This window comes from Hevea brasiliensis, chromosome 13 (assembly GCF_030052815.1).
Source record: "Hevea brasiliensis isolate MT/VB/25A 57/8 chromosome 13, ASM3005281v1, whole genome shotgun sequence".
Taxonomy (NCBI): domain Eukaryota; kingdom Viridiplantae; phylum Streptophyta; class Magnoliopsida; order Malpighiales; family Euphorbiaceae; genus Hevea; species Hevea brasiliensis.
The window spans coordinates 67260043-67287254 of record NC_079505.1 but is presented as its reverse complement, the minus strand read 5'-3'; the positions used below and the strand labels follow the sequence as shown (position 1 = coordinate 67287254).

General features: G+C 31.2%; 1 protein-coding gene across 3 annotated transcripts in view; it reads left to right on the top strand.

Annotated features, from left to right (window-relative positions):
- Positions 1-16561, top strand: part of LOC131168887 (probable protein phosphatase 2C 27) — a 68109-nt gene extending 51548 nt beyond the window's left edge. The window contains exons 1-7 of one of the 3 annotated variants that reach the window (XM_058132098.1): positions 5921-6388; positions 7458-7553; positions 7664-7753; positions 11764-11934; positions 15044-15262; positions 15767-15978; positions 16333-16561. In XM_058132098.1, coding sequence (XP_057988081.1) covers positions 7748-7753; positions 11764-11934; positions 15044-15262; positions 15767-15978; positions 16333-16546 — 822 coding nt within the window. In that variant the 5' untranslated portion in view covers positions 5921-6388; positions 7458-7553; positions 7664-7747 and the 3' untranslated portion in view covers positions 16547-16561. Of the gene's footprint in view, positions 1-5920; positions 6389-7457; positions 7554-7663; positions 7754-11763; positions 11935-15043; positions 15263-15766; positions 15979-16332 lie in introns of those variants that run through there. The other 2 variants (XM_058132101.1, XM_058132102.1) reach the window with 2 other exon arrangements.
- The last annotated feature ends 10651 nt before the right edge of the window (positions 16562-27212 follow it).

Here is a 27212-nt window from a genome sequence, read left to right as displayed (position 1 = left end):
TTAGGTTAATGGGTAGTATAATTTTGAGTTTATAATGATGATTTATTATTATTGACAGTGGAAGATGGCATGCCCGTACATGTAGCTCTATGTTGAGAGGGTGAACCGCGTAAATATTAGTATTTTGTGCGTTTATGTTATTTCTTTGCAGTTTACACGCTTTCGCAATACACAACAAATTGGTATCAGAGCATGGGAATGATCTTGGTGAGTTTAGTTCAAGGTAGAGCTATTGTGACATGTACAAAGTCGCACATGCAACAATGGTGATGGTGGAGAGTTGAAATTAAAGTGGAGCTCTTAATGCAAAATCAAGAAAGTTAATGACGTGAGGATATTTTGAAGAAAGAAGCAAGTTACATCCAAGATGAAAATTGAAAAGGTCAATGATTTGAAGGGTTTAAGCTCAAGCATGAAGGACTGATGATTTGATAATACCCAATAATTCAAGGTATGTAATGATTGATGGATTTTGAGTTAATGTAGAAATTGTTAGAATTGTGACTCAAAATCCTAGTGGAATTTGGAGAAAGACTTTTTCCTAATTTAAGTTGAAGAAATATTCCTTAATAGGATGGAAGTATATTTTCTATATAGAGTGGAACCCCTATTTTACTGTTATTACTAAATTGAGTTAGACTCCTAATTAGATTATGATTGAGGGCATTAACACTATAAATAGGAGAATGGTAAAAAAGTTATTTGGCTTCGCCCATAGGGAGTAGCTTTACCCATGGAGGGTAGCTTTGCCCATTAATAAGGGGCTCCTACTTCTTGCAGTTTCATGGAAGGAAAGAGGCTTCAGCCTAAGGTAGAGAAAGGGTATAAAATTAAGGAGGAAAGAATTCTTATCCATGATGAGAGGGCTATTACCCATGTAATTGAAGACACCCTTTGTAGTGTAATAGTTATAGTAGTAAATATATTGGGTTATATCTAGAGGAGACTAAGAGGACTAAATAATATATTTATTATAAATAGTTGTTGTGAAAAACCACATCCACACAAAATTTAGTTTGGTTCGGCGTGAGCCTACTCCACCAACAAATTCACTATCAAGGAAAAATAATTACAGCCACTAATTATTTTTCTCACCCTCAAAATCATTCAAACAAAACTCACAGAATTCAACACATCTCTCCACTTTATGGGCTCTCTACAATACATTCCATATAATGGCCAATCAACTATTCATATATATATGCCACTAAAACCTAGTCCTTTTAGGACTCTAATTATTAAATTTTATAATTTAAATTCTATTAAACTTTCTAAACTAATTATACTTCATAATTCCAATTAGACTTGAACTCTAATAATCTTTACCTCCAAGTCAAATGGAATTAGTCTTCACAATTTTTGCAAAAGTTAATTTTCTCTTAGGTACTTCTTTGCACTCTTAATTGTTAATGTTGCCTCTTGCTTTCACTTGCATTCTTTTAATCAATGTGCTTCCCTCCGATTTGTAGAGATTCTCTGTACCAATCTTCTCATCCTTCATGATCACAAGAGCATCTCGGCTAACTCTCATGACTCTACCATAAATCAAACACCCATAACCCAAAGAATCTGACTTACCCAAAGAAATTAAGTTCCTTTTAAATTTAGGAACATACCTCACTTCATCAAACACTTTTAGTTGATCACCATGCAGCTTGATCTTCACTCTTCCAACACCTTCAACTTTCATCTTGTTCTCATTGGCTAGCTTTACTTTTTCTCCTTCCTTCTCTTCAATCACATCAAACCACTCCTTCTTTGAGTAAATATGGAATGGGCAAGCTGAATCCATTAACCAATCATCTTGTAATGGATATTTTGTTTTTTCATTATTATCATTCACATTCAAACATTCCCCATTAACATTATCATCCATTGCAATTGCAGCAGTTCCTTCTTTTTTTTTTTTTTCCATGACTCTTCTTGAATTGTTTAAACTCTATAAGATCTTCCTTCATCTTTATACAATGGTATTTAATGTGACCCTTCTCATGACCCTTCTCATGACACATCAACTATCATCCATTGCTTCTACCACGACTAGAACTAGAAACAAAAGCTCCACCTTTATTACTATTACCTGTCTTCTTAAACTTCTCATCATCCAAGATAACTGCGATAACCTCCTCCACCTTCAAAGTCCCCTTCCCAACTGTTAGAGCTGTCACCAAGCTTTTATAAGAGTGTGGGAGAGAGGTTAAAAGCAAGAGGGCTTTATCTTCTTCATCAACCTTCACACCAATACTAGCCAATTGGGTAATTAATTTATTAAAAATATTAAGATGATATCTCATATCAGTACCTTCATCCATTTTGAGTTGGTATAACTCCTTCTTCAAGTACAAGCGATTTGTAAGTGACTTTGACATGTACAGACTATTCAATTTTTTTCACAAAATAATGGTGAAGTCTTCTCTAAGACATTGTACTTCACATCTGGGGCTAATGTCAATCTAATCGTACTCACAGTCCTTTATTGAAGCTCTTCCCAATCATCATCTTTAATGGTCGCCGATTGCTTCTCGTTCAATACTTTGGTTAATCCTTGCTGTACAAGGACATCCTTTACGGTGTTTTGCCACAAAATAAAATTATTTTTTCCATCGAACGGCTCCACTTCAAATTTTATGCTCATCATCTTTGATATCTCAAACTATAGCTCTGATACCACTTATTATGAAAAACCACACTCAAACAAAATAAAGAATATAAAATTTAACGTGGTTCGGCGTAAGCCTACTCCACCAACAAATTCACTATCGAAGAAAAATAATTACAACCACTAATTATTTTTCTCACCATCAAAATCACTCAAACAAAACTTACGAAATTCAACACGCCTCTCCACTTTGTGGGCTTTCTGCAATACATTCCATATAATGGCTAACCAACTATTCATATATATAGGCCACTAAAACCTAATCCTTTTAGGACTCTAATTATTAAATTTCATAATTCTACTAAACTTCCTAAACCAATTATATTTTCTAAACTAATTATACATCCTAATTCCAATTAGACTTGAACTCTAACAGTGGTGAGTGATCTCTTAGGTGTAATTGGGTTAATGGGTAATATAGTTTTAGGTTTGCAATAATGATTTATTATTATTGATAGTAGAAAATGGTATGCCCATTGATATAGTCCTATTTTGAGAGGGTGAACCACGCAAATATTGATATTTTGTGCGTTTGTTTTATTTTTTTATAGTTTACATGCTTCCGCGGTGTATAATAATTTTGATTTGTGGCTAGTGATATACCCAATAAGGATAAAATGCCTCCACTTTTTATGATCAATCCACTTCTTCCAACCACTTTAAAAAAATTGAATGACTTAATTTGATTGTATCTCATTTTCTTATTATTTTGTCATTCCATATAGAATTTTTAAATGAAAACTTTGCTTCATAATATTATGTTTTTGAGAACAGAGGATGAGAGACAAGGATACAGAAAAAAGAGAGGGACAGTACATAAAACAAATTGTTATTTTTATGTGGCTTGAATTTTAAGTACATCTTCATAGACCTGAATTGTGACCCGACCTGAAAGCTTCTCATTATGACTCAATTGCAATATTCTGCCCTTTGTAGTAGAGTTGTGAGATATTTGGGAAACATATTGGGATTAGAGTTTGAGAGTTCTAAGTGATTGTATCTTACTTTTTTATTACAGTGAAATTTTTTCTCATTTTGCTCGTGAACGTAGGCCTTACGATCGAATCATATTAAACCCTGTGTTATTTTTCTTCTTATTTCTATAATGTGAGACAGCGCAATTTATATGTGTATCTTAAATTTTCATGCTTGCTATAATATAAATGATTAGATAATTTGAGGGCATTTAAGTTATTTTCTCTGTTTTCTCAAAGTAATATCAAATCACTAGGTTAACATGCAAAGTTATTATGTTAAATAATGCGAAAAGTATCTTTTGACATTTAATCTTTATTTGAAAAGTCACTTGACAGCTTGATTTTTAGTTGCATTTCATTTGACACCTAAATTATATAATAATGTTAATATTTAACTCCTCATCTTTATATGAAGTCACTTGTCACCTTCACCTTTCATTGCATCCCATTTGACACCTGAATTTTATAAAAGTGTAGCTATTAATTAGTTAGCAAACCGCATGAATGCACTTTATAAAGTGAAGGTGCCAAGTGACTTTTATGTAAAAGTCAAGAGTTAAATAGTTACACTTTTACAAAATTCAGATGTCAAATGGACTGTATTTAAAAGTAGGCAAACAAAGTGATTTTTCAAATAAAAGTTAGGAATTAGATGATATACTTAATCTATTAAATAATTATATTTTTCTTATACATTAAGTTGAAATTTAAGTATCGAATTTAATCAATTAAAATTGAGAAATGATACCCAATCTAAATTAAAGGGTGGTAGCTAAAATTTAGGTATTCATGTAATGGTGTAGGATTTTTACCAATTTATGAACTAAATTTGTATACAATAGAATTTTTCATTAAAAAGAAAAAAAAGAAAGGAAAAAAAAATCTTGAGCATCAGTTCACAAAAATTTGTCTGTTGCGAAAGGGTAGTTGCATCTCTGGGTCTTTTCAAAACAGCATTGTTTAAAATTTTTCACTCCTTGAAGAGCCATTTTCTAAATTTCAATATAAAACACAATTCAGACAGCTGCAGTTTTTTTTTTAAGATGTAAGCCAAGTCATGGATCATGATCTTCCTTCCAAAGTGCTGATTTCTATCCCTTATCAACCTTCTCATTCCTTTGAACTGTTATCCCTTTAAAAGATCTGACTAATAAAATAATGTTAAAGTCAGTTAAAGAATAAGATTAAAGGGAGTTAAGAATTAATATTTAACTAATTAATTCTATAAAAGATTAGGAATAGCAATGGTTCTCCAACTCGATATGATCTGTTTTGTATTTGATTAATTTTCTTTGATCCCGTCCCGTCTTTAATATTGTGTGAGGGAGATGAGTAGAAGGTCTCCCACTCTGAATCCTTGTAACCTACCAGCATAATAATATATTATTATTTTTTATTAAAAATAATTTAATTCTATGTATTATATATTTAAATGTTATAATTTTAACAAATAATATAGGCATATTTTTAAGATTACATTAAAAATTTATATTCTAAATTATAATTTATTTTTAATAAATAAACTTATATTATATAATAATACATTAAAATGAAAAATTAAAAAAAAAAGGCCTTAGTGGAGAAATCTATCCCGCCCCACTCTCCAAAGGGGAAATTCCTATCTTGGCCCTAAAATCCTATGGGGCGGGGTGGGGGAGAGATTCCCAACCAACCTTATTGCTATTAGAAATGGCAACGAGTTGAGCATTTGTAGATAATCAACCTAATTGATCATAATAGGATGAGTTTGGAACAAGTTTAAGTTTAAGGAATAATACCCGTAATAAATTTAGATTGGGTTTGAGTTTGGCATATTAAGTATTCATTACCTAAATTCTTTTATATACATAATTAATTAAATATAAAATAATTTTTTAAATATTTATATATTATATATATATATTATATTTTAAATAAATATAATTTAAATAATTTATAGAATTATTAAAATTTTAAAATATAAATTATTAATTAAAATTTTTTTATGTAAATTATTAATTAAAAAATATATAATTAAATGAGTCCAAATATTATTTAAATAATAATAATCAAATTTAAAATGAATTTAAATAGTTAAAAAAATTTAATTAAATTTAAAATAAATTTAATAATATAAATATTAATTAGATTCAAGATAGAGTTAGGGTGACTTTAATCGGCATATTCATTCCCTTGTATGGACCATTCTTAAAAGAAAAAAAATAAATAAAATTAGGTTGACCGAATCGGACCTGGCACAAAGGCCGGTCCATACCTAGTTCATTTAAAGCCCATTTTCATTCGCTATGCATCACCAAATCTAGGGTTAGCGTGCCAGTGACAAATCTCTCCTTATGTAACTCGCGCCTCTCTTGCTGCAGTTTCAGGCTTCAGCTACACCAGCTTCCTAGAGAAACAGCTCTCAATCACGGCGGAGCAGGTTCCCTTCAGATCTTTTTACTCTATCGCTTCGCTGTCTTGTTTAAAACGCAACGTTTTGGGTCTTATTGTCGTCTCTGTTTATTCTTTGTTGCAGACTTAGAAGGCTTTTCTGAAGCAACCTAAAGCTTTTCTATGGTAAAATAAGATAAAAGGAAATCTTCTTGTTTTTAATGTGGGTTCTTTTGTTTTGTTTATATTTTCTTTTCAGTTTTTGGAACCAATTTTCGCAGTTCGAAGAAATCTGGGAAGGGAAAGAGGCCTGGCAAGGGTGGAAATCGATTCTGGAAATCCATTGGATTGGGTTTCAAGACTCCCAGAGAAGCAATTGAAGGTTCGGTTATTATACTTTCATTTATATGTATATGCATCACTTCTGGGTGCTCGTATTTGTGGATGTTAAATTTTAGTAGCTGAAATGGAGTCTAAATTATCTGCTACTTAGTGTTGAATGCATCTGCAGGCAAGTAGTCTTTTATCTCGTCTTGTCTTTCCATAGTAATATATGGTGCAAATGCATATGATTTTCCAGCAATTTGTTGTTGAATCATGGCTTTGTGGTATGATTTCGTAGTTTGTTGTTGATTCCATGGGAGTAAATCCAACATCTTTTCTTCATTATCAGCTGTTACTTTGGCATCAGAAATTGTGATTAAGTCACACATTTTCGTTGGGCTCTTTACTTGGGATTCTTAATGCCTGATTTGCCATCTTATTAGATGTGCATTGCATACTTCACGTTCTGTTGTGAAATATAGCTTCCTGTGAAAGTATTTGGTTTTTTCATATGTATGGTGAAACCATATACTGCATTTAGATTTCTCTACTGCTTGATTTGGGGATGCGTAGAGATTTAGCAAGCGTAAGTTGAGTTGTTATTTAGTCAAGTTATGCTTTGTAATCAGATTATTGTAATGTATGCATGATCAAATCAAGGCACTTTTAAACATAGTTATTAGAGGTGCACCTCAGACACAAGGCTCACCAGCTCCAACCCTAGTACATCTATAGGAGAAGGGCCAGCGACATTCACTAGGCCCTAGGTGTACGCCTTGTTCCAGGTGCAAGGCTCTAGAAAGTTTGTTGAGCTACTAGAATCCAATATTGATGTACTAGGAAGTTTTTGAAATTAATATCACCAGTGCATCTAATAAATGGATTTTTTTTTTCAAAATGCCATTGGTGCGTCACTGCGTCTTAGTGCTTGAGGTTTTTTTTGCTCTCTTATGTCAAATTCATCAATTGCCTTTTTGCTCGTGGAATTGCTATTTTCTCTGTACTTGTCCTTGGTAGTAATAATAATAATAATAATATGATGTTTGCTGATTTAATGCCTTAAATATGTTTCTTACAGGAACTTATATTGATAAGAAATGTCCCTTCACTGGAACTGTGTCTATCAGGGGTCGTATCTTAGCGGGAACTTGCCACAGTGCGAAGATGATGAGGACCATTATTGTTCGCCGAAATTATCTTCATTTTATCAAGAAATACCAAAGGCATTTTCTAACATTAATTTTGAGGAAGTTATTTTCACTGCCTTTCATCACTTATATGGAAGAATAATCTAATCTTTTTTTTTTTTTGTTTCCAATCTCTTTTTTCATAGATATGAGAAGAGACATTCAAATATTCCGGCACACATATCTCCATGTTTCCGTGTTAAAGAAGGAGATCATGTTATTATTGGGCAATGCAGGTTGGTTTCTATTAAGCATGCATGTTCATCCAATTACTAAATGATATGATACTTTTCCTTACCAAACAGGTGTTAATTCATTCAGTGAACCTACTGCATGTCGTAACAAATTTCCATTACCAAAAAAATTTGAAGTACAGAGCGTGTTCAATAATCCATCTTTTAATCAATAATGTCAATCTAGATGCTGTTTAAAACTTCTAAAATCTGCTTTTCTATAACCAGATTACCCTAAATCCATCATGACTGTAACATCACCCTGAAACCGTCATTGTCAAACTCACATTCCAGTGAAGGCCTTCTTGCCCCCGCCAGAAGATCCAGCAGGAATCACCTTAAGAACATTCAATCTGACTGTCTTTGAAAGTGGTCTGCATTTGTCAAGATTTTCAAAGGGAAAAAAGGGGACAAATGAGCAATGAGGAGTAAAACTTGCAAATCACACACTATTAATTATGAATTAAACACAGGTAATAAATTGTGGGAAGGGGGGCAAAAATTCCAAATCATACACTAGTAATTATGAATCAGCAGAGGCAATAAATTGGGGTGGGGTTCTTTTTCTTATATGTTTTGCCGGTTACGTGTTGCATATCTCCATTATTAAAACACATTATTCAATCTGTCAAATGTTATTTCAAATGAATACTACAAAATTGTGGAATTTAATTGAATTCCATGTTTATTATGTTTGATTTGGGGGGGAAAAAAGATTTCAACTCTAGAAATTCAATTTCATGGAATTGGCTCCATCAAATAGGAATTTGATGGAATTCTAGAAAACATTTTTTTGGATTAAAATGTCCATGTATTCCTGCACACCTTCACTTCCTCTCTTTTCTCCCCTCTTTCTATCTTACCTTTCTCTCTCTCCGCCTCGCATTCTATCTTACCTTTCTCTTCCCCTCTCTTACTCCTACCATTCTTTATTATTACGCACTTGTGACATTATTTATGATGTTAACTAGGCACATGCGCTTACACGCACAGACACATATTTATATATATATATAAGTTGATTTTTTTTTGTTAATTTTATAGTAAATACAAGAAAAGGATAAATGAATTTAAATTATGAAATCATACTAAATATTGATTGTATGAAATTTAATTGAATTTTACATTTTAAATTATTTTTAAATTTATTTTCAAATGAGTTATAGAAATGCATTCTATGTTTGTAAATGATTGATTAGAACTTGATGAATTCCAGTGACTCAATTAGGATTCTTATTTCTTGTTCTTCTCATATTAGGCTTAGTAAACATTTTGTTTCTCCACACCGATGCGTCGATGAATTGTTAGGTCATTTTCTCTTCAGGATGGGATTTATATTCCAAACATTTGCTGGGTATTTTAGGTACTGGCACCGACTTCGCTTGAATGATCCATGAGATTGTTATGGTGAAGTGGGTGATGAAAGGACAAATGGTGACAGTGGCAGTGGACTTTTGCAGCCTATATTATCTAATAAAAAATTGGCGAGAATTGGGGCTTGGGTTCCATTGTACAATGTTGCTTGGACTGGAAGCAGCAATGTCAGCTTCCAGTTTCCATGTGTTTGGGTGGTAATCAATTCCAGTTTGACATTTTAGGATATGAAGCGGACGTCATTCCCTGCATATCATTTACTATCTTCCTCTCTCTCTCTCTCTCTCTCTCTCTCTCTCTCTCTCTGATATTTAAGATGATATGATATTAGAGCTACAACATGTATAATCACAGGGCCAGTGGTTTGGCTATGTTATATATGTTAGGTTTTGCCCTGAGCCCGAGGGATGGCGGGTACATAAATCTGTAGTTAGATTTTTGGAAGTAAGGCTGATAATTTGAAATGATAAACGTGGATTATTAATGAGGTATAAAGAAGGTATTATTTGGCTATTTTTAACTTTTTAGTTTAAAATATATTTTTTAATTTATAAATTAATTTAAGAAAATAATTTTATGTTTGATAAAATTATTTAAAAGTTATTTTTAAATAATTTAAGTGTTTACAAGTAATTTAATTTATTAAAATAATTAAAAATGATATGTTATATTCTCAGAGTATTAAAATAAGGAAAATATTGTGTAAAAAAATTATTAAGTTAATATAGTTAAAAAGTAATTTTAAAATAAATAAATAAATAAAAGTAATTGATACTTTATAATCTCTTATTCATTTTAAGTAATTTTTTAATTTATAAATTAAATATAACATATTTTACTTATTTTATAAAAAATATATTTATAATTTTTTATTTATATATATTTAATTAATTTATAAATCAATTCAAACACTCTAAATTTTCAACATTAAATCCATCAGGATTTGAAATTTTGTGAGGCCTGCAAATTTCAACAAATCTAACGAGTTCTATACTTGAAAATAAGAAGAGTTTTATGCTTAAATTTGCACATTTAACAGGTGAATTGACTTTCCTGACAGTATCTTAAATGAATTTGAGATAGAATCTTGTAAATAGCATGCCTGTAATTTTTCTTTTTTTTTTTTTAAAGTATGCCTGTAATTGTTAATTAATTTAGAATGTAATTCATTATGATACTAATTGAGATTCCATCCCCATTCCAGTTGTCAAATAATATTAATTATTAAATGCAACATTAACCTTATCTATTTCTTTGGGGATGGAACTGTTAATAATTAATACATCTTATTGTCTTACTATCCAATCTTAATGTCTTATATTAATTATCCCTTCTTTAGGAAAATTGAAAACTCGGTGAAAACTCGAATTTTGATCTATCAATTGAATGAAATACCTTTAATTCATTTGTGAAAGATTGATTCAGCGATTAAGAATTCAACCTTTAATTCATTTTACCTTGAGTTCAAATCTCATTGATTGCCATTGAAATTTTTTATAAGTGAATGATATGTAAGTTCGATTATAAATTCCTAATGATCTGTAAACTGTGCCATACCCTAAAATGATAACACTTCTCCTACTCTTAAAACTTTTTTTTTAAGAAAAAAAAGTTTATTTTATCTTTTTTATACAACATAAAATTATTATTTCATAAAGCAATAAAGTAAATAAAATTTTCCATTTATAATTTTATTTATTCTTTTTATTTTATTTTCTTTTCTTTTACTTCTATCTCAAAAATAATCAATTTCTTTTAGTTATGATAATACTATGTTGATTTATGATTAAGGAAAGATTTGTTGACTTCATGAATTTTTTTGATTAAATATATTGTTTTATCAACTACCCAATATTTAAAATAGCACCAAATTATTGATTTTTCATTATAAATTCAAGTGTTAGTAAAAATAAAATAAAAAATTTTCATAATATATACTTTATTCCTTTATTATAAATTATGAATTTTTTTTATTATAATTTATCTTTTAAGAACTTTAAATTGGCCACACAATTAATTTATAAAATTTCAAATTTAATTGCACTTATATAAATGAAATTCAAATTTAATCATGAAATAATGGACATCAGAGTATATATTTAAATTAGTTTGAATTTTTTTTAATAATAATAATAATAATAATAATATGCAAATGTAACAAGACATAACAAGTCCTTAAAATTCTTAAAAATATATATATAAAATTCCTAAAAAAAATAAAATAAGAAACAAAAAAGGGAAAAAGAAGGCAAGACATAACAGAGAGGAGACATATTCCAGCAACATTTGCGAAGGAAAATAATAACAAAAAGAAAAATCAAAGAAATAACAGAACATAAATAATACACAATCAACTGACTTTCAGCCGCGCTTCCTTTAGAAAAATCTAGAATTTAGTGGCTCTTTTTCTTCTACTGCACCTTCTATACACCATCTACCCCATTATATTCCCAGAATCTTCTCTCCGAGTCACTATTTTTCTCTGATTCTCTCTCTCTCCCTCTCCCCACCCCTACTATTTTCCCCTTGTCTCCTCACTTTGGATTCCCATAAACAAAAAGGAGTTGCTGCTAAAGAGTCTAAAAGCCTTTGCCTTTTCTTTCTTATTATTTATCAACATCATAATAATGTGTGTTAAGGATGCTAAGCAGGTTAACCAAGAAGTGGAAAGCCTCGGCAATACCAACATCAACAAGAAGCAGTCTTGGCCTTTGCATTGTGAGGCCTTGCATGACAAGATGGATAATTGGGATAAAGACTCTTCCTTGATTAGCTCCGGTGATGGGTTCAGTGTCTGCAGCTCTTTTCCTGTATGAATTTGGCTTCTTTCTCTGTTTGCATTATGTCCCAAGTTTTTTTTTTTCTTAATTTTATTTGATGTAAAACTTCTTTTGATGACCAATTTGATTAGAGAACATGTATGCTTGTTTTTGAAGTCATTGATGATTTCTATTGTTGATTTCTGATATCTATGCTTTCCCTATTTCTGTTGATGTTGCTGTGGAAGGTTTTGATTTTAGTTGCTTGCACAATTATGAATTTCTTTCTGTTTTATCCGTATGGCTATGGCGAGCATATTGGCCATATGTAAATACAATTATTGCTTTCTCCCAAGAATTTGAGATTTTTTTCTCAATCAGCTATGAATTTTCTTTAATTTCAATATTTCTTTGTTTATGATGAGTAATGCTTTCTTTAGTAATTTCTTTCTTTCTTTAGTTATTGCTTTCTATAGTAACTACATGCATTCCAATTTTAATTCCTTCACTGGTGTTCAGTATCATGCCTGATAAATGGAGGACGAGTACCTATTTTTAAAAATAAGGGAGACATACAAAGTTGTTCAAACTATAGGGGAATTAAACTTATGAGTCATACTATGAAGTTGTGGAGCATCGACTACGTCATGATATATCTATCTCTCTCAATCAATTTGGCTTCATGCCCGGTTGTTCAACTATGGAAGTGATTTTTCTCATTAGAAGCTTGATGGAGAAATATAGAGATGTGAAGAAAGATCTTTGATTTGGAGAAGGCTTATGATAGTGTTCCAAGAGATGTCTTATGGAGAGTGTTAGAACAAAAGAGGGTATCTATTAGATACATACAAGTGCTGAAAGATATGTATGAAGGAGCAACTACTATTGTGCGTACAGTGGGAGGGGACACGAGATTTTCCGATCTCAGTTGGATTACACCAAGGATCAGCTATAAGCCCTTACCTTTTTACATTAGTTTTAGATGAGTTGACAAAACATATACAAGAGAGTAACCCTTGGTGCATGATGTTTGCGAATGATATAGTTCTGATAGATGAGACGCAAGAAGGAGTCAATAGAAAGCTAGAGCTTTGGAGATGTACTTTAGAGTCAAAGGGCTTTAAGTTAAGTAGAACGAAGACAGAATACATGCATTGCAAGTTCAGTGAAGGCCAAACTGGTGATAGGGAAGGAGTTAGTTTGGATGGAGTGGTATTGTCTCAAAAAAATCACTTTAAATACCTCGGCTCAGTCCTTCAAGTAGATGGGGGATGTGAGGAGGATGCTAGTCATAGGATTAAAGCCGGATGGTTGAAGTGGAGACGTGCCACGGGAGTTTTATATGATCGCAAGATTCCTAATAAGTTGAAAAGAAAATTCTACCATACAGTAATACGACCGGTCATGTTATATGGTAGTGAGTGTTGGGCACTGAAAGAATCGTATGTGTCTAAAATAAAAGTTGCAGAGATGAGAATGTTGAGGTGGATGAGTGGCCATACTAGACTAGATAAAGTCCGTAATGAGAGGATTAGAGAAAAGGTAAGAGTGGTGACAATTGAGTATAAGTTGAGAGAAGGGAGATTGAGGTGGTTTGGTCATGTGAAGCGTAAACATACGGAGGCTTCAGTTAGACAAGTAGAGCACATTAAGTTAGAGGATAGAAAGAAAAGAAGGGGTAGACCTAAACAGACTTAGAGTAGAGTAGTACAACATGACCTAGAAGCATTACACATTTCTGAGGATTTAACCCAAAATTGTTTAAAGTGGAGAAAGCGAATCCATATAGCCGACCCCAAATTTTTGGGATAAAGGCTTAGTTGAGTTGAGTTGAGTTGGTGTTCAGTTCTATTGCTTTTCTAGTTCTGTTTTGGTCATTGAAAGTTTTTTTTGTTCAGAAAACCTCTTAAAAGATTGGTCTGTTTATTTTGGCCTTCTTTAAACTAAAAACCTTTTTTTCCTCCACCTTCTGCTATTGAGTATTTTAAAAATATGTTGTATTGCTGGTTGGAAAATTCAGAAACTGCTGGAAAATCTTTTTGCCTGCTTTGTATGGTCAACAAATTAGCGTGTAGACTTTTGGTATTAATTAAACGACAAGAATGCTATCACAGTAACCTTGATAAGGTTTCCTGGTGTGACCTTCTTTTTGTCTTTATCACATCTTTTGAAACTTTATATCCATAGGCATCCTCTTGATTCTTAATCATTGATCCTATATTTTATATGCTTTTGATTATCAGAAATGTAATGATGAACCTATAGCCAATTAAATCAAACGTGCTTACTTCGGTGACAGTGACACTGACACCTGTATACTTCAATTCCTTTTGGAATTCAGGAATGTTGAAAAATCATTGTTGCTATTCTTTTACATCACTAAAGGAAAAGCAAAAATGGTGTTCTTAAGAAAGTGGAATTCCATGTTCCAGTAGTGGTAGTCTCAATTTTTCCATTACTGTAATAATAGTATAGTTATTGACATGATCCGTTTTCTAATCATTCCTTTCAAATATCTTATTTGTTGCTTCCTGGATTTTGAGTTATGTTTGGCTTGGAGACTATGAATTTCACCAAAGAAAGCCAAATGAACAAGGATAGAATATTTGGGTGGAAATTGGTTGCCAGACAAAACTTATTTCTGAAACATTATCTTGGTAATAACTCTCAAATATATTGTGAAAATTAGTTGAGGTTTCACATGGTGTGTTTGCCTGATATAACTCTCCTATCTTAGGATCCTAATTAATATGACTTTAAATATGATACATGTAGGGTTAAGGCAAAATGTGGATTAGGTAATGGAGAATTTTCTACTATCCAGTTCTCTTAGATGTGAAGGTCTTTATTGTTATAATCATAAAGCACTTGCTTTTTCATTATGTGAGCCCAGGGGAACTGGTGCCATGCTATGCATATTGTCTTACTTGATTCTTTAGTCTTTATAAATTGTCTCCTCACTGTGGCTTTAGAAAAGCATGTGCCTCCCTAATATGATGGCCAAATACACACTTTTAGCATTGATTCTTACTCATGGGAAATGTTTGTTATTAAATCAATATTTACATATGTGATTCTTATATATGGGAAGTTCTGGTCTATCTGTGACTTTAGATTACTTTCTGAGTTATTTATTGTCCTTTGTCTTAATTAATTTCAGACCTTTGTGGCCATTCAGCTAGAAAGCATCTGTGAGGATCGAGTGACTCTGGAGAGGAAACAGAATCTTAAAACAAATTTTATTCCTGTCCTTCAATCAGGAGAATGGTCTGACATTGGTGGTCGGCTTTATATGGAGGATACACACATTTGCATTAGTGACTTGGCAAAGAAATTTGGTTACAATTTACTTAGGGAGGAATCTGTTTCTTTCTATGGTGTAAGTCTTCTGCCTATAATCTTATTTCTGTGCTTTATGATAGCTAATAAAAATTTATGTATTGCACAAGAATTTCATTTTCACAAGTGAATTACTTCTAAATTAATGGCAAGATTCCTAATTTCTCCACCAATTAATTCTAGGGCGGCAACGTTTTAGGAATATTGGTCTTGCACCTTTCTAATTAATGAACTTTCAAGACAGATTAACTTCGTGGGAACATGGCTTTACTTGAAGTTGTTGCTTGTAGCCAGTGGTTGGATACCTACCCCTTAGCATAAGCAATTGTGATCTGGGTTTTCCCCAACCCATAAAATTCAAAGGAAAAATAGTATGCTATTACTTGAAGCTTGTGACCCAAACAGTACTTGACCAGAATAGACTTGCTGTAATTACATTGCATAAAATATTCAGAAAACATAATATGCACATACAGGGAATAATAATAAGGATTTTTCATTTTTATTTTTACAATTTGTAATATTTATTGCTTTGAAACAACAGGTATTTGATGGGCATGGGGGAAAGAGTGCAGCACATTTTGTCCGGGATCATTTGCCAAGAGTTATTGTTGAGGATGCAGATTTGGCATTAGAACTTGAGAAAGTGTTCGCAAGGTCATTCATTGAGACTGATACAGCTTTTGCGGAGACTTGCTCCCTTGAGTCTTCCCTCTCTTCTGGCACAACTGCAATCACTGCAATGATATTTGGGAGGTAAGTACATTCCATCCTTTACTGTTGATTAGCCATCACATTTCCTTGGTTGTTTTAGGAAATTTGCAGCTCATTCCATACCTTTTTTGCTATTTCAAATGGGACTTTCTGGTCCATCCCAACCTAAATAACAGTCCTGAAAGTTAAGAGGTAATAATGGCTGTCTGAAGGTGCGGTTTGTTACAAAATGAGCTGTAGGTGCTTAAATGAAGAAAATACATGATAGAAACAAAAGGTGATAATATGGAAGTTATTGGTGATTGTATAGCTTGATGAGTTTGGGAAAGTGAAACAATGGTAAAGCCTGCAAAGTATTACCATATTTTCCTGATTATCTGCCTTTATCTTGGACAGGTCTTTGCTTGTGGCAAATGCTGGTGACTGCCGGGCTGTATTGTCACGACGTGGAACAGCTATAGAAATGTCAAAGGACCATAGGCCTTGCTGTGTTAATGAAAGGACCCGGATTGAGTCCCTGGGGGGATATGTTGAAGATGGTTATCTGAATGGCTGTGTTAATAAATTTTTTATAATTGATTATTTTATAAAAAAATTATTTTATAAATAAATTATAAAATTTTATTAAATCACCTTATTTTCTACAATATAGTAATTTTATTTTATTTTAAATAAAATAACTGTAAAATATACCATTTATTTAATGATAGTATTTTCAATTATGAGTAGTCAGAGAAATAATAGGAAGAAGAAAATAAAAATTATAGTGTTACTAATCTAATGTCTAATATCTATTATTTAATTAATATATGAGATTAAAGTTTTAATTTTTGATAACATTTTTACAAAAATTAGAAAAATTGGTAAAATGTTTTTTTTTTTTGTCTTAGTGATATTTGGATTATGATTTATTTGTAAAACTGAAAAATGATTTTTTTTCCTTTTTTAAAAATTACTTTGTCAATTACTCACTAATTTGCATGAAAACTCATACTGCCTTATAGGTAAAAACAAAAGTTTATCTTGTTTGTGAAAGATGGGTTGAGCGATTAAGAATTTAACCTTTAATTTACTCTACCTCGAGTTTAAATTTTATTGATTGCCATTAAAATTTCTTATAGGTGAGTGATATGTACGTTCGATTATAAATTTTTAATAGTTTATAAACTCTACCTGACCCTAAAATGATAACACTCATACTACTCTTAAAACTTTTTTTTTTTTAAATAAGTTTATTTTATCTTTTTTTATGCAATATAAAATTATTATTTCATAAAACAATAAAGCAAATAAAATTTTCCATTTATAATTTTATTTATTCTTTTTATTTTATTTTCTTTTCTTTTACTTCTATCTCAAAAATAATCAATTTCTTTTAGTTATGATAATACTATGTTGATTTATGATTAAGGAAAGATTTGTTGACTTCGTGAATTATTTTGATTAAATATATCGTTTTATCAACTACCTAATATTTAAAATAGCACCAAATTATTGATTTCTCATTATAAATTCAAGTGTTAGTAAAAAAAAAAAAATTCATAATATATACTTTAGTCCTTTGTTATAAAATTATGAAATTTGTGAATAACCTATACCATTCATTTTTTTTAAGAGCTAATAATTCCTATATAAAATTATTTTATTTATACACAATAAATATTATGCGTAGAAGAATGAAGTAAGCATACTTCTAAAATTGATTGGGTTGACTTCCAGTCAAGATTTTTGTTAAAAGATAATATGAATTAGTCTAACACGTTTTTGTAGAAAATAAGACAATAAGTTAAAAGAATAGGTGAAAAATAAGTGGAATTGAATGGATTTTGAATTTAAGTTATTTTAGCTAATTCAAATTAAGTTAACTTAATTTGAACTTCTCTCTTAAAAAAAACCAAAAAAAAAAAAAAAACAAAAGCTTAATTTTCACTTCATTACATAGAGTCATTTCGATTCAAATTACTAATTAATTTAAGTTATTCAATCGGATTGTTTTATAAAATAGATTTTAAGTTAATTTAAATTTGTGACTTATTATAATTATAGTGAGATTTGGAAGAGACTTTTTTTTTTTTTTTTAATTTGAGTGGTCAAAGTATTACTCAATAGGATGGAGAATTATTTCTTATATTAAGTAAAATTTATATTATAATATTATTTTAAAATTAAGTGGGATTCCTATTTTAATGAGAATTTATTATTTTTTATGTGACTTGAATTTTGGATATGTCTTTTATAGACCTAGATTATGACTTAACCAAAATGTTTCACACTGCGACCCGATTGGAATAAAAAGTGAAATCTATAGTGGTAACAGAGGGCACGAACTGATAGGCTTAGGCCCGAAGCCCACCATTGATCTCATTAAGAGTGCGAAGGCAATGCCCTTATAATATGGACCAGTATAAATATTATAATATTATCCCCTTTACAGTAGAGTTATGTGATATTTTAAAAACACACTGGGATTGGGGTTTAAGAGTTCTGAGTGATTGTATCTTTTTTTTTTTTATTATTGTAGAATTTTTTCTCTTATCTTTCCCCTAGACATAGACTTTACATTCGAACTATGTAAATCCTATGTTATTCTTTTTCTTTTTATCATACTGTATGATTATGCAATTGTGTGTGTGCCTTGGATTTATGTAATTGCTATAACAGCATTGAGTAGATTAACACTATAAATAAAAGTATTGTAGAAAGGTTTTTTTATTTTTTGGCTTTCGCCTATTACACAGAGAGATTTTGACTTAAGATGGAGAAAGGCAAGAGTAAGTACTATTATTCATTTTAATTGAAGACAACCTTTATGATTTATAAGGTCGTTAAAGTAATAAGTCTATTGAATTATAAGATAAAAAGTTTTTTTAGAGTTCTCTCGGTGTAATTAGATTAAAGGATAAATAGTTTTATGCCTGTAAGTGATTATTATTTTGATGATAATACAAAAGGAATACTCGTAAATGTAACTTTATATTAAAAGGATGAACTATCTAAATATTTATATTTTATTTATTTATTTATTTTTAGTTTACACTCTTATATCACTAACTTCACATTTAGCCAAATGAAAAACTAATATTATCTTATAATTTTTCCCCATTTCATATATATATATCATAGGCTTGCCTCATTTAAAGGATTTGGAATATTTGGAATTGGATGTGCCTATTGTCAACGATAACTTTCTGCAAACAATTGGAGTAATGTCTTTTCTTAAGAAATTATCATTGCAAAGTTGTGAAATTAATGACACAACATTTTTAAACCAAGGTAAACTTGATAATCCCTCTACATTTGAGATTTCTTTCATCTTCCAGATTCTAACTAAATCTTTTACAAATGAATTTTCAAGTGTGTGCAAACTAAAGCAACTCCAAGAGTTAGACATTTTCTCTAATAAAATCATTGGTAGCTTGCCTTTATGTCTAGCCAACTTGACATCTCTTCAATCTCTAGTTCTCACTTCCAATCATTTCATTGGAAACATCTCTTTATCTCCACTTAGAGATTTAACAAGCCTTGAATATCTAAAGCTCTCAGACAATCTTTTCCAAATCCCAATCTCATTGAGTCCATTTTTCAACCATTCAAAACTAAAATACTTGGAAAGCTAGGGTAACATAATATATGTGGAAACAAATGATCAAAATTTGATCCCAAAGTTTCAATTAGAGGCTATCTATTTCAATGGTTTTGCATGTAGTGGAGCATTCCATAAATTCCTCTATTATCAATATAACCTACAATATGTTGATCTCTCAAGCTTGAGAATGAGAGGAGGTTTCCATATTGGTTGTTATAAAACAACACAAAACTAGAAATCCTTGTCTTAAACAACAATTCCCTCCCAGGACCTCTTCAATTATCACTTCATTATTATATGAATTTGTTACACATTGATATCTCATATAATTTTTTCCATGGCAATATTCCATCGAAGATAGGAACATATTTGTCGAGATTGACATATGTGGACTTGTCTAAAAATCATTTTAGTGGTAGCATGCCCTCTTCATCTGGAAATATGAGCTTATTGCGAAGCTTAGACTTATCCAACAATATATTGTTAGGTACTATACCTAAGCATTTAAGAGAAGTTTATTTATCTAAAAATCAGCTGCAAGGATCATTGAAAGATGCATTTTTGTGATTGTCCTGAATTGGTTGTGCTGGATCTTAGCCATAATAAGATGACCGGAAGCATTCCATCATGTATTGGAAGATTTTCTCCAATGAGCTATATGATCTTGGGTCATGATAACATAGAAGTGGAAATCCCAATTCAATTATGCAATTTGACTCAATTAACTTTGATTGATTTTTCTCATAATAATCTTTCTGGTCATACTCTCCCTTGTCTAAGATCTATAAGGAATTTATATTTACCACAAGAATATATTTTTACTATGGGTGAAGCTTTAGAGTTTATAACAAAGAGTTGATTCTATTCTTACAGAAGAGAAATGCTATTTTACATATCAGGAATTAATCTTTCATGCAACAATTTGACAGGCCAAATTCCTATCCAAATTGGAAACCTCAATAAGATCCATGTACTAAATTTGTCCCATAACAATTTGATTAGAAAAATCCCAGCATCATTTTCCAACTTAAGCCAAATTGAGAGCTTGGATATTTTATACAACAACTTGCAAGGTCACATCCCTTCCCAACTTACTGAGTTAAATTTTTTGGCAGTTTTCAATGTGTCTTACAATAATTTATCTGGTAGAACACTTGAAAGAGTTGCACAATTTGCAATATTTGATGAAAGCAGCTATCGAGATAACCCTTTTCTTTGTGGATGGCCAATGCCACTAAATTTTATTATGATGGTATCTCCTCCATCAATCTCAAGAAGTTCAATTGACGATGAAGAAAGTAATTGTTTCATAGATATGGGTGTTTTCTATATGAGTTTTGGGGTGACTTACGTTATGGTCTTGTTGGCAATTATTGCAGTTCTATTCATATATCCATATTGGCGACGTGTTTAGTTATAATTCATTCTGGTCTGTACAGACAATTGCTACTATTTTATAATAGACAATCTTGCTTTTTTGTCTAAGCTTAAATTATTTTGTAGATGAAAGTATTATGTATTTATGTATCTTTTTATTAACCTCAACTTTGAGATCAAAACTCAAACAATCATGTATTAATCAATGGATATTTTATAGCTTTGTTACACTTATTTCATATAGGCATTTTAGGATAGTTTTGCATCCATTTTACCCTTATATTTAAGTACTTTTTATACTTTTAGCTTTATTTTAGCATATTTATTAATTTTAGTTACTTGATATTTGTTTTTTACAATTTTGATATTTTTAATAGGTTTCTGTGGTGAATTAAAGGTCAATAATGCATTAGGAGATAATTTGAGGAGGTTTGAAAGCTTGAAGAGTGGAAAAAGATGAAGAAATCAAGTTTTGAAATCCAAACCTGTCGAATACATGAGAAGTTGCTTGAGATCTTGCTTAGGGTATGTCGCGGTGCTTAAGGTGTGGCTCGAGTCAAGCTAGAAGTTAAGCATAAGCGAAAAACTCATTTCTACACAAAATCTGCTGAGATTTGCTGAAGATACTACTTACCCTATGCAAACAGGCCATGCGGAAACCCGAAATTTATTGAAGATGTTGCTTAGGGTTAGCAACATCATCAGCAGGCAACCCAAAATGTGAAAATCTTTGCTACCCTTGAAATTTTTACACCTCATCTCCTATCCATTTATTAGCTTTATCCATTTTTAGACCTACTTTAGGGCAACTTTTGAAAACATATAAAAGCATATTTTTATAGTTTTTGCCCTAAGAAGTAAATAAGAGAAAGGAATAAGGAGAAAAAAAAAGAAAAAAAAAAGAATAAGAAAGAGAAGGGAGGACACCATTTCTACTGGAGAGCTACTGCTAAGTGACGTTCAGCTGCAGTTTTTTAGAGTTTTGGGCTCTCCTTCACTTAGGTTTTTCTATTCTTAGTCTATTTTTATGTTTTCTTTGTTAATTTTATCATTTCATCTTGTAAATTTTACCATGATAGAATAGTTTTTCTAAGATTTCAAAGTTAAGTTGTAATGTTTTGAATTTATTTGTGGATTTAGATTAGATTTTATCTAGGTTTATATAAATATGAGTTTTGATTCTTTTCCTTATATGCTTTATGACTTATCTAATATTGAATTCTATTAGGTCTAGTTTTTAATCTTTGATTAAAGGAGCGAAAGGTGAAAATCATTGATAGATAATCAAAGATTTGAACTTAAAAACACCTAGATTTGGAAATAAACTAGGAATTTAAGATGATTCATGATTGATTACAAAATTTAATGGGTTTTAAGTGAATTAAATATCGTATGAAAGTAGGTTTGGTTTTCTTAAAATACTCTTTGGTTTGCTTGAAAAAGATATTAAAGAATTTCAGAATCAATCACCTTCAAACTTTATTTTCTTTTAAAATTGGATGAATTAAGACAAATTCCAATAGATTTACTCTGGAATCATTTTTATCAATTAGTCTTTGTTCTTGCTTACCCATTATTAATTTAGTTAATTTTTGCTTAGATTAAGACTTTTTTACATTACCCATTGCCTATTTACTTTATCTTCCATTTAAATTCCTGCATTTAGTTAATTTAATTCTCCTATAAATTGCCATTAGTCTAAATAATCAAAACGACCATAGTCTAGTATTTAAATATAATTTCTCATGGAAATGATACTTTGCTCATCACTTTATTACTTGATATGGCCCGTATACTTGCGGATTCAACATCAAGCTTCATGTATTTGGATAATCAATATTCCATCTTTAGAATGCCAATTTGAAGGATTGAATAAAACTTTACAAGGACTTCCTAAGTTTACTTTGTTACCCTAAGTAAATAGGGATAAAATCCTATGTTCATTTAATTGTTCTTGATGTTTCAAGTTCCTGGCCAGGACAGATAGATTTAATCAGAAAAGAGTTTCTGATGAGAAAATCTTTTTAATCAAGAACTGGAATTAAAAGAGAACATAATATTCATAGCAAATGGGGTTTGACATAAACCATGACTCCAGCTCGAATTGGGATTTTGTAACAGAGAGATTCTAGTGCATGTTAACATATGATTTTAGGTTCATTTAAGGTAAACCTTATTACTGATTGGGTGGCCATGGCATACTATGCTAGGTGTTAACCATGGTCTATGAGGTGCATAAAATGATTTAGAGAAATCATTTATGGTAAGAAAGAGTTCTGATGATATTAAGAGTTGATATCATGTCTTATTGCTAATTAGTGATGAGCCTAGCAAGTCACACACATACACAAATAATCATCAAATTAAATATGATTTAATTAATTAATTAAAGAGTTTAATTAATTAATTAATTAGGTTTGGTTTGCAATTAGATTGCAAAGTCCCTAGCATGGCTTGAAACCAAATCTAGGTTAATGGATGTATAGTATAAGTTAAATTTATATTTAAAGTGTTTAAATATGAATTTAATTATGAGAAATTAATTAATAGAGATTAATTAATTAATTTATATTTGATATAAATTGATTAGAAGAAGAGAAATAATTATTTTGGGTTAAGAACTCAAAATTAAGACACAGGGGTATTTTGGTCATTTCACAGGGTGACATGTAGCACCATGAGATGGTGACACATAGCACTGCACATAAGCTTGCCATATGTCTTTTAATCATGTAAGATGATCAAAGTCAAGATTAAATATAGGTTTGACACTTGGCACAATGTGATTGGGTCAATTAAACTTAGAGCCAATCAGAAGGTGACATGTGGCAATGGTTTTAAGTGGTGACCTAGCTATATAAGGGAAAGAATGAAAAGAAAAATTAGAATATGCTCATTCATCCAAAGGTGCCGCCACCCTTGCCTTGCTCTCCCTCTCATCTTCTTCATCTCTCATCAATTCAAAGAGATTTGCCAATAATCTCTTGAATTAAAAATACTAGAAATTGTTTCTAGTGTCCCGTTTACATCTGTAATCTCTCAAAAGGCAAAACCTGATTTTCTAATTGATTGGAAAAGCTTTAGAAGCTGTTCAAGGGGCTGCCATTGGTGATCTTGGTGTGGACAAGCTAGAGGGACAACATCTGGTGTCCTAGGCGCATCCCAAAAGTGCCAAACACACTGCAGTGCATCAAAAGGTTAGTGCACTTGTTCTTGATCTAATCTAGGGTTCTAATGAATTAATCTATTAATTCTAAAATCTTAAATGGCAAATATAGATTCAAAAATATATTAAAAGAGTTTTAATATGCTGTTTATCATTGAAATCAAATAGATAAAAATGAATCTTGCATGATGCATGTGATCCTAGATGAAAAATTTTTGAATTCAATGATCTAAACTTATGTTTTTCATGCTTCCGCTCCTTCAATTGGTATCATAGCTACTATATTTGCCATTTATATTGTTGATTATATGATTTAATGATTGTTGATTATATGATTTAATTGTGTGATTTGATCATGAGATGATTGTTTCATTGCTGGTTGGACCAACAAAGGTGGCGGCTTGAGAAAGAACACCATGGTGCGCATGGTTTGATCCATTCAACCATGCGCATGGCTGTTTGGGTTTGTTTGTGGGCTTGGTTCCAAGGCCCATAATGAGGCCCATGACTAATTAAAGTATTTAATTAGGAGTTTTAATCACACAATTAAATTTTGATTCAAATATGAATTTTTAAATTTGTTTGAATGTGATTCAAATCTGAATTTTTAAATTTGTTTGAATGAGATTCAAATCTGAATTTTTAAATTTATTTGAATCATATTCAAATATGGATTTTTAAGTTGAATATGAGATATTCAATTTAATTTAAGTATGTATGTTTTATTTAATTATTAAATAATGATATGCATGATGGATGATCATGGACTATAAAAGACCAATGTGATTGGATTTATTTCTTTTATGTTTCTTTGGGTTGTAAATTAATTAATTTATTTTAATTTATTTTGGGCATGTATTATAAAAGTTGTAATATTTTTGGGTTGTAATTTCATTTATTTAGTTCTTGTAAATTCGCCTTGGTATGCCAAGGGTTACTATGTAATTAGATTGCAAGAAGATCAAGGAAGTCAAGAGCATTGGTGGGACAAGTGGAAGGAATTCAAGATCAAGTGTTGATTATGTACTCCTTCAGCAACTCTTGTAATATGAATGAATAAAATGCACCTAGGAATGCCCTGATTCAATTCTTGGTGGCTCAGAATTGAATCCTTCAGAAAGTCCATGATCATACCATATTTATTATCCATGAATGCATGAGATGTATGGGAATATATGCAAGTATATGATATATGCATGCTAATTGGATAATGTGCAAAGTGAGACCTTAATAGTAATTAGGACGATCACAAAATCTTCCAAACAAATGATTAAGTTAGAAATGGTATAATTAAAGTAATTATAACATGGGCCCTCCATTGAGGCAATTATTTTAAGAAATTTTAAATACTTGCATAAGATGCAATTAATTTAAGAGATTTTCTTAAGAATAATTGTTAAGCATGAGATGTTGTAAATATGTAAATGGTTTGGTGGCCAATATTGGATGTACCTGAGGACATTAAAATTATTTGCATAATTACTGGCTCAATGGGATCAACTTAACTAATGCAAGATAAGTCAATAATGGATGTACCTGAGATTTTGAGCATTAGGGGCTAGGTAAAGGATTGAACATCACATAAGATGTGATGGGCAAGGAGTTGCTCACTTATAGTTTATTGTAATTCCAATAATGGATGTACCTGAGGATGATCAATAGAATTATAAGAATTCAATCACCCACTAGAAATCCATCCAACTAGGATTTCTATTTTCTACTTTGGAAGTGTAGGATTCGCTAAGTTAGTGGGAGGACCAATTTGATTAAAAGACCATAATCATTTTAGTTAAATACATGATACATTTACTAATTAATCTGGTTATTTTCTACAGTTAATTTTCTGATAATAATGAGCACAGAACAACCACCACCATCCAATATTCTTGCAAGAATACTTGATCGAAATAGGTTGACAGGACCTAATCTATCTGATTGGCTAAGAAATTTGAAACTTGTCCTGAACCTTGAACATATAGGATATGTTCTAGATTCAAATGTTCCTGGTCCCTTACCTCCAGAGGCCACTCAAGAGGAACATGAAACTTTGGACAAGTGGAAGGAGCATGATATGAGAGCTAAGTGTTACATGCTTGCTTCTATGAGTAATGAGTTACAGAAGCAGCATGAGAACATGCAGAGTGTGAGTGAGATCCTCCTTCTCCTACAAGAGTTGTATGGTGAGCACAGTAGGAATGCTAGGTATGAGATATCTAAACAGCTATTTCGCATGAGGATGTCTGAGGGACAAAATATTGGGGATCATGTCCACAAGATGATTTGGCTAATTGAGCAGTTGGAACATCTTGACTTTAACATGGATTTCCAACTGCAGACGGATTTGATCCTTCAGTCCCTTCCTGAGTCATTTGGGAATTTTGTGACAAATTTCCATATGACTAAACAGGAATGTACCTTGGCTAGTTTACTCAACATGTTGGTTATAGCCCAAAAGAAAATGCCGGGCAATAAAGGGAAAGAGGTAGCTTTGATTGCATCTTCTTCTGCTGGAAAGTCCAACAAGAAGAAGGGCAATAAGAAAAAGAAACCTCAGATTCCTAGTCCTCCAAAGAAAATAGCTAAACAGAAAGGGAAGACTAAAGCTGATGGAGGCAAAGGAAAGTGTTTCCATTGCCAGAAGGATGGGCATTGGAAAAGGAATTGCCCAGAGTATCTTGCTTCTTTGAAGGACAAGAAGGATACACCTTCGGAAGGTATGTCCATATCTTGTTATTTAGATTTTGATGATGCTCATAGTTCATCTATAACTTGGGTTTTAGATGCTGGTGCTGGTTCTCATATTTCTTATGATATGCAGGAACTAGCAAATAGTAGCAGCTTGCGTTCTCAAGATGTTAGACTCCAGATTGGTGATGGCTCAACTGTTGAAGCTTTAGCCATATGATCTAAATATTTTTACATGTCTGGACATGTTTTGTGTTTGGATAATATTTTATATGTACCTAATGCTTTTAAGAACATCATTTCTATATTTAGTTTGACTAGAAATGGCTATGAATTTCAGTTCACAGATGATGTTTGCAATATTTATTTTGAAAATAAATATGTTGGTTCGGGTTATATGAATGATGGTCTTTATTATTTGGATAATAATGACAAACACAAAATGAATGCAAGTGATCTAAA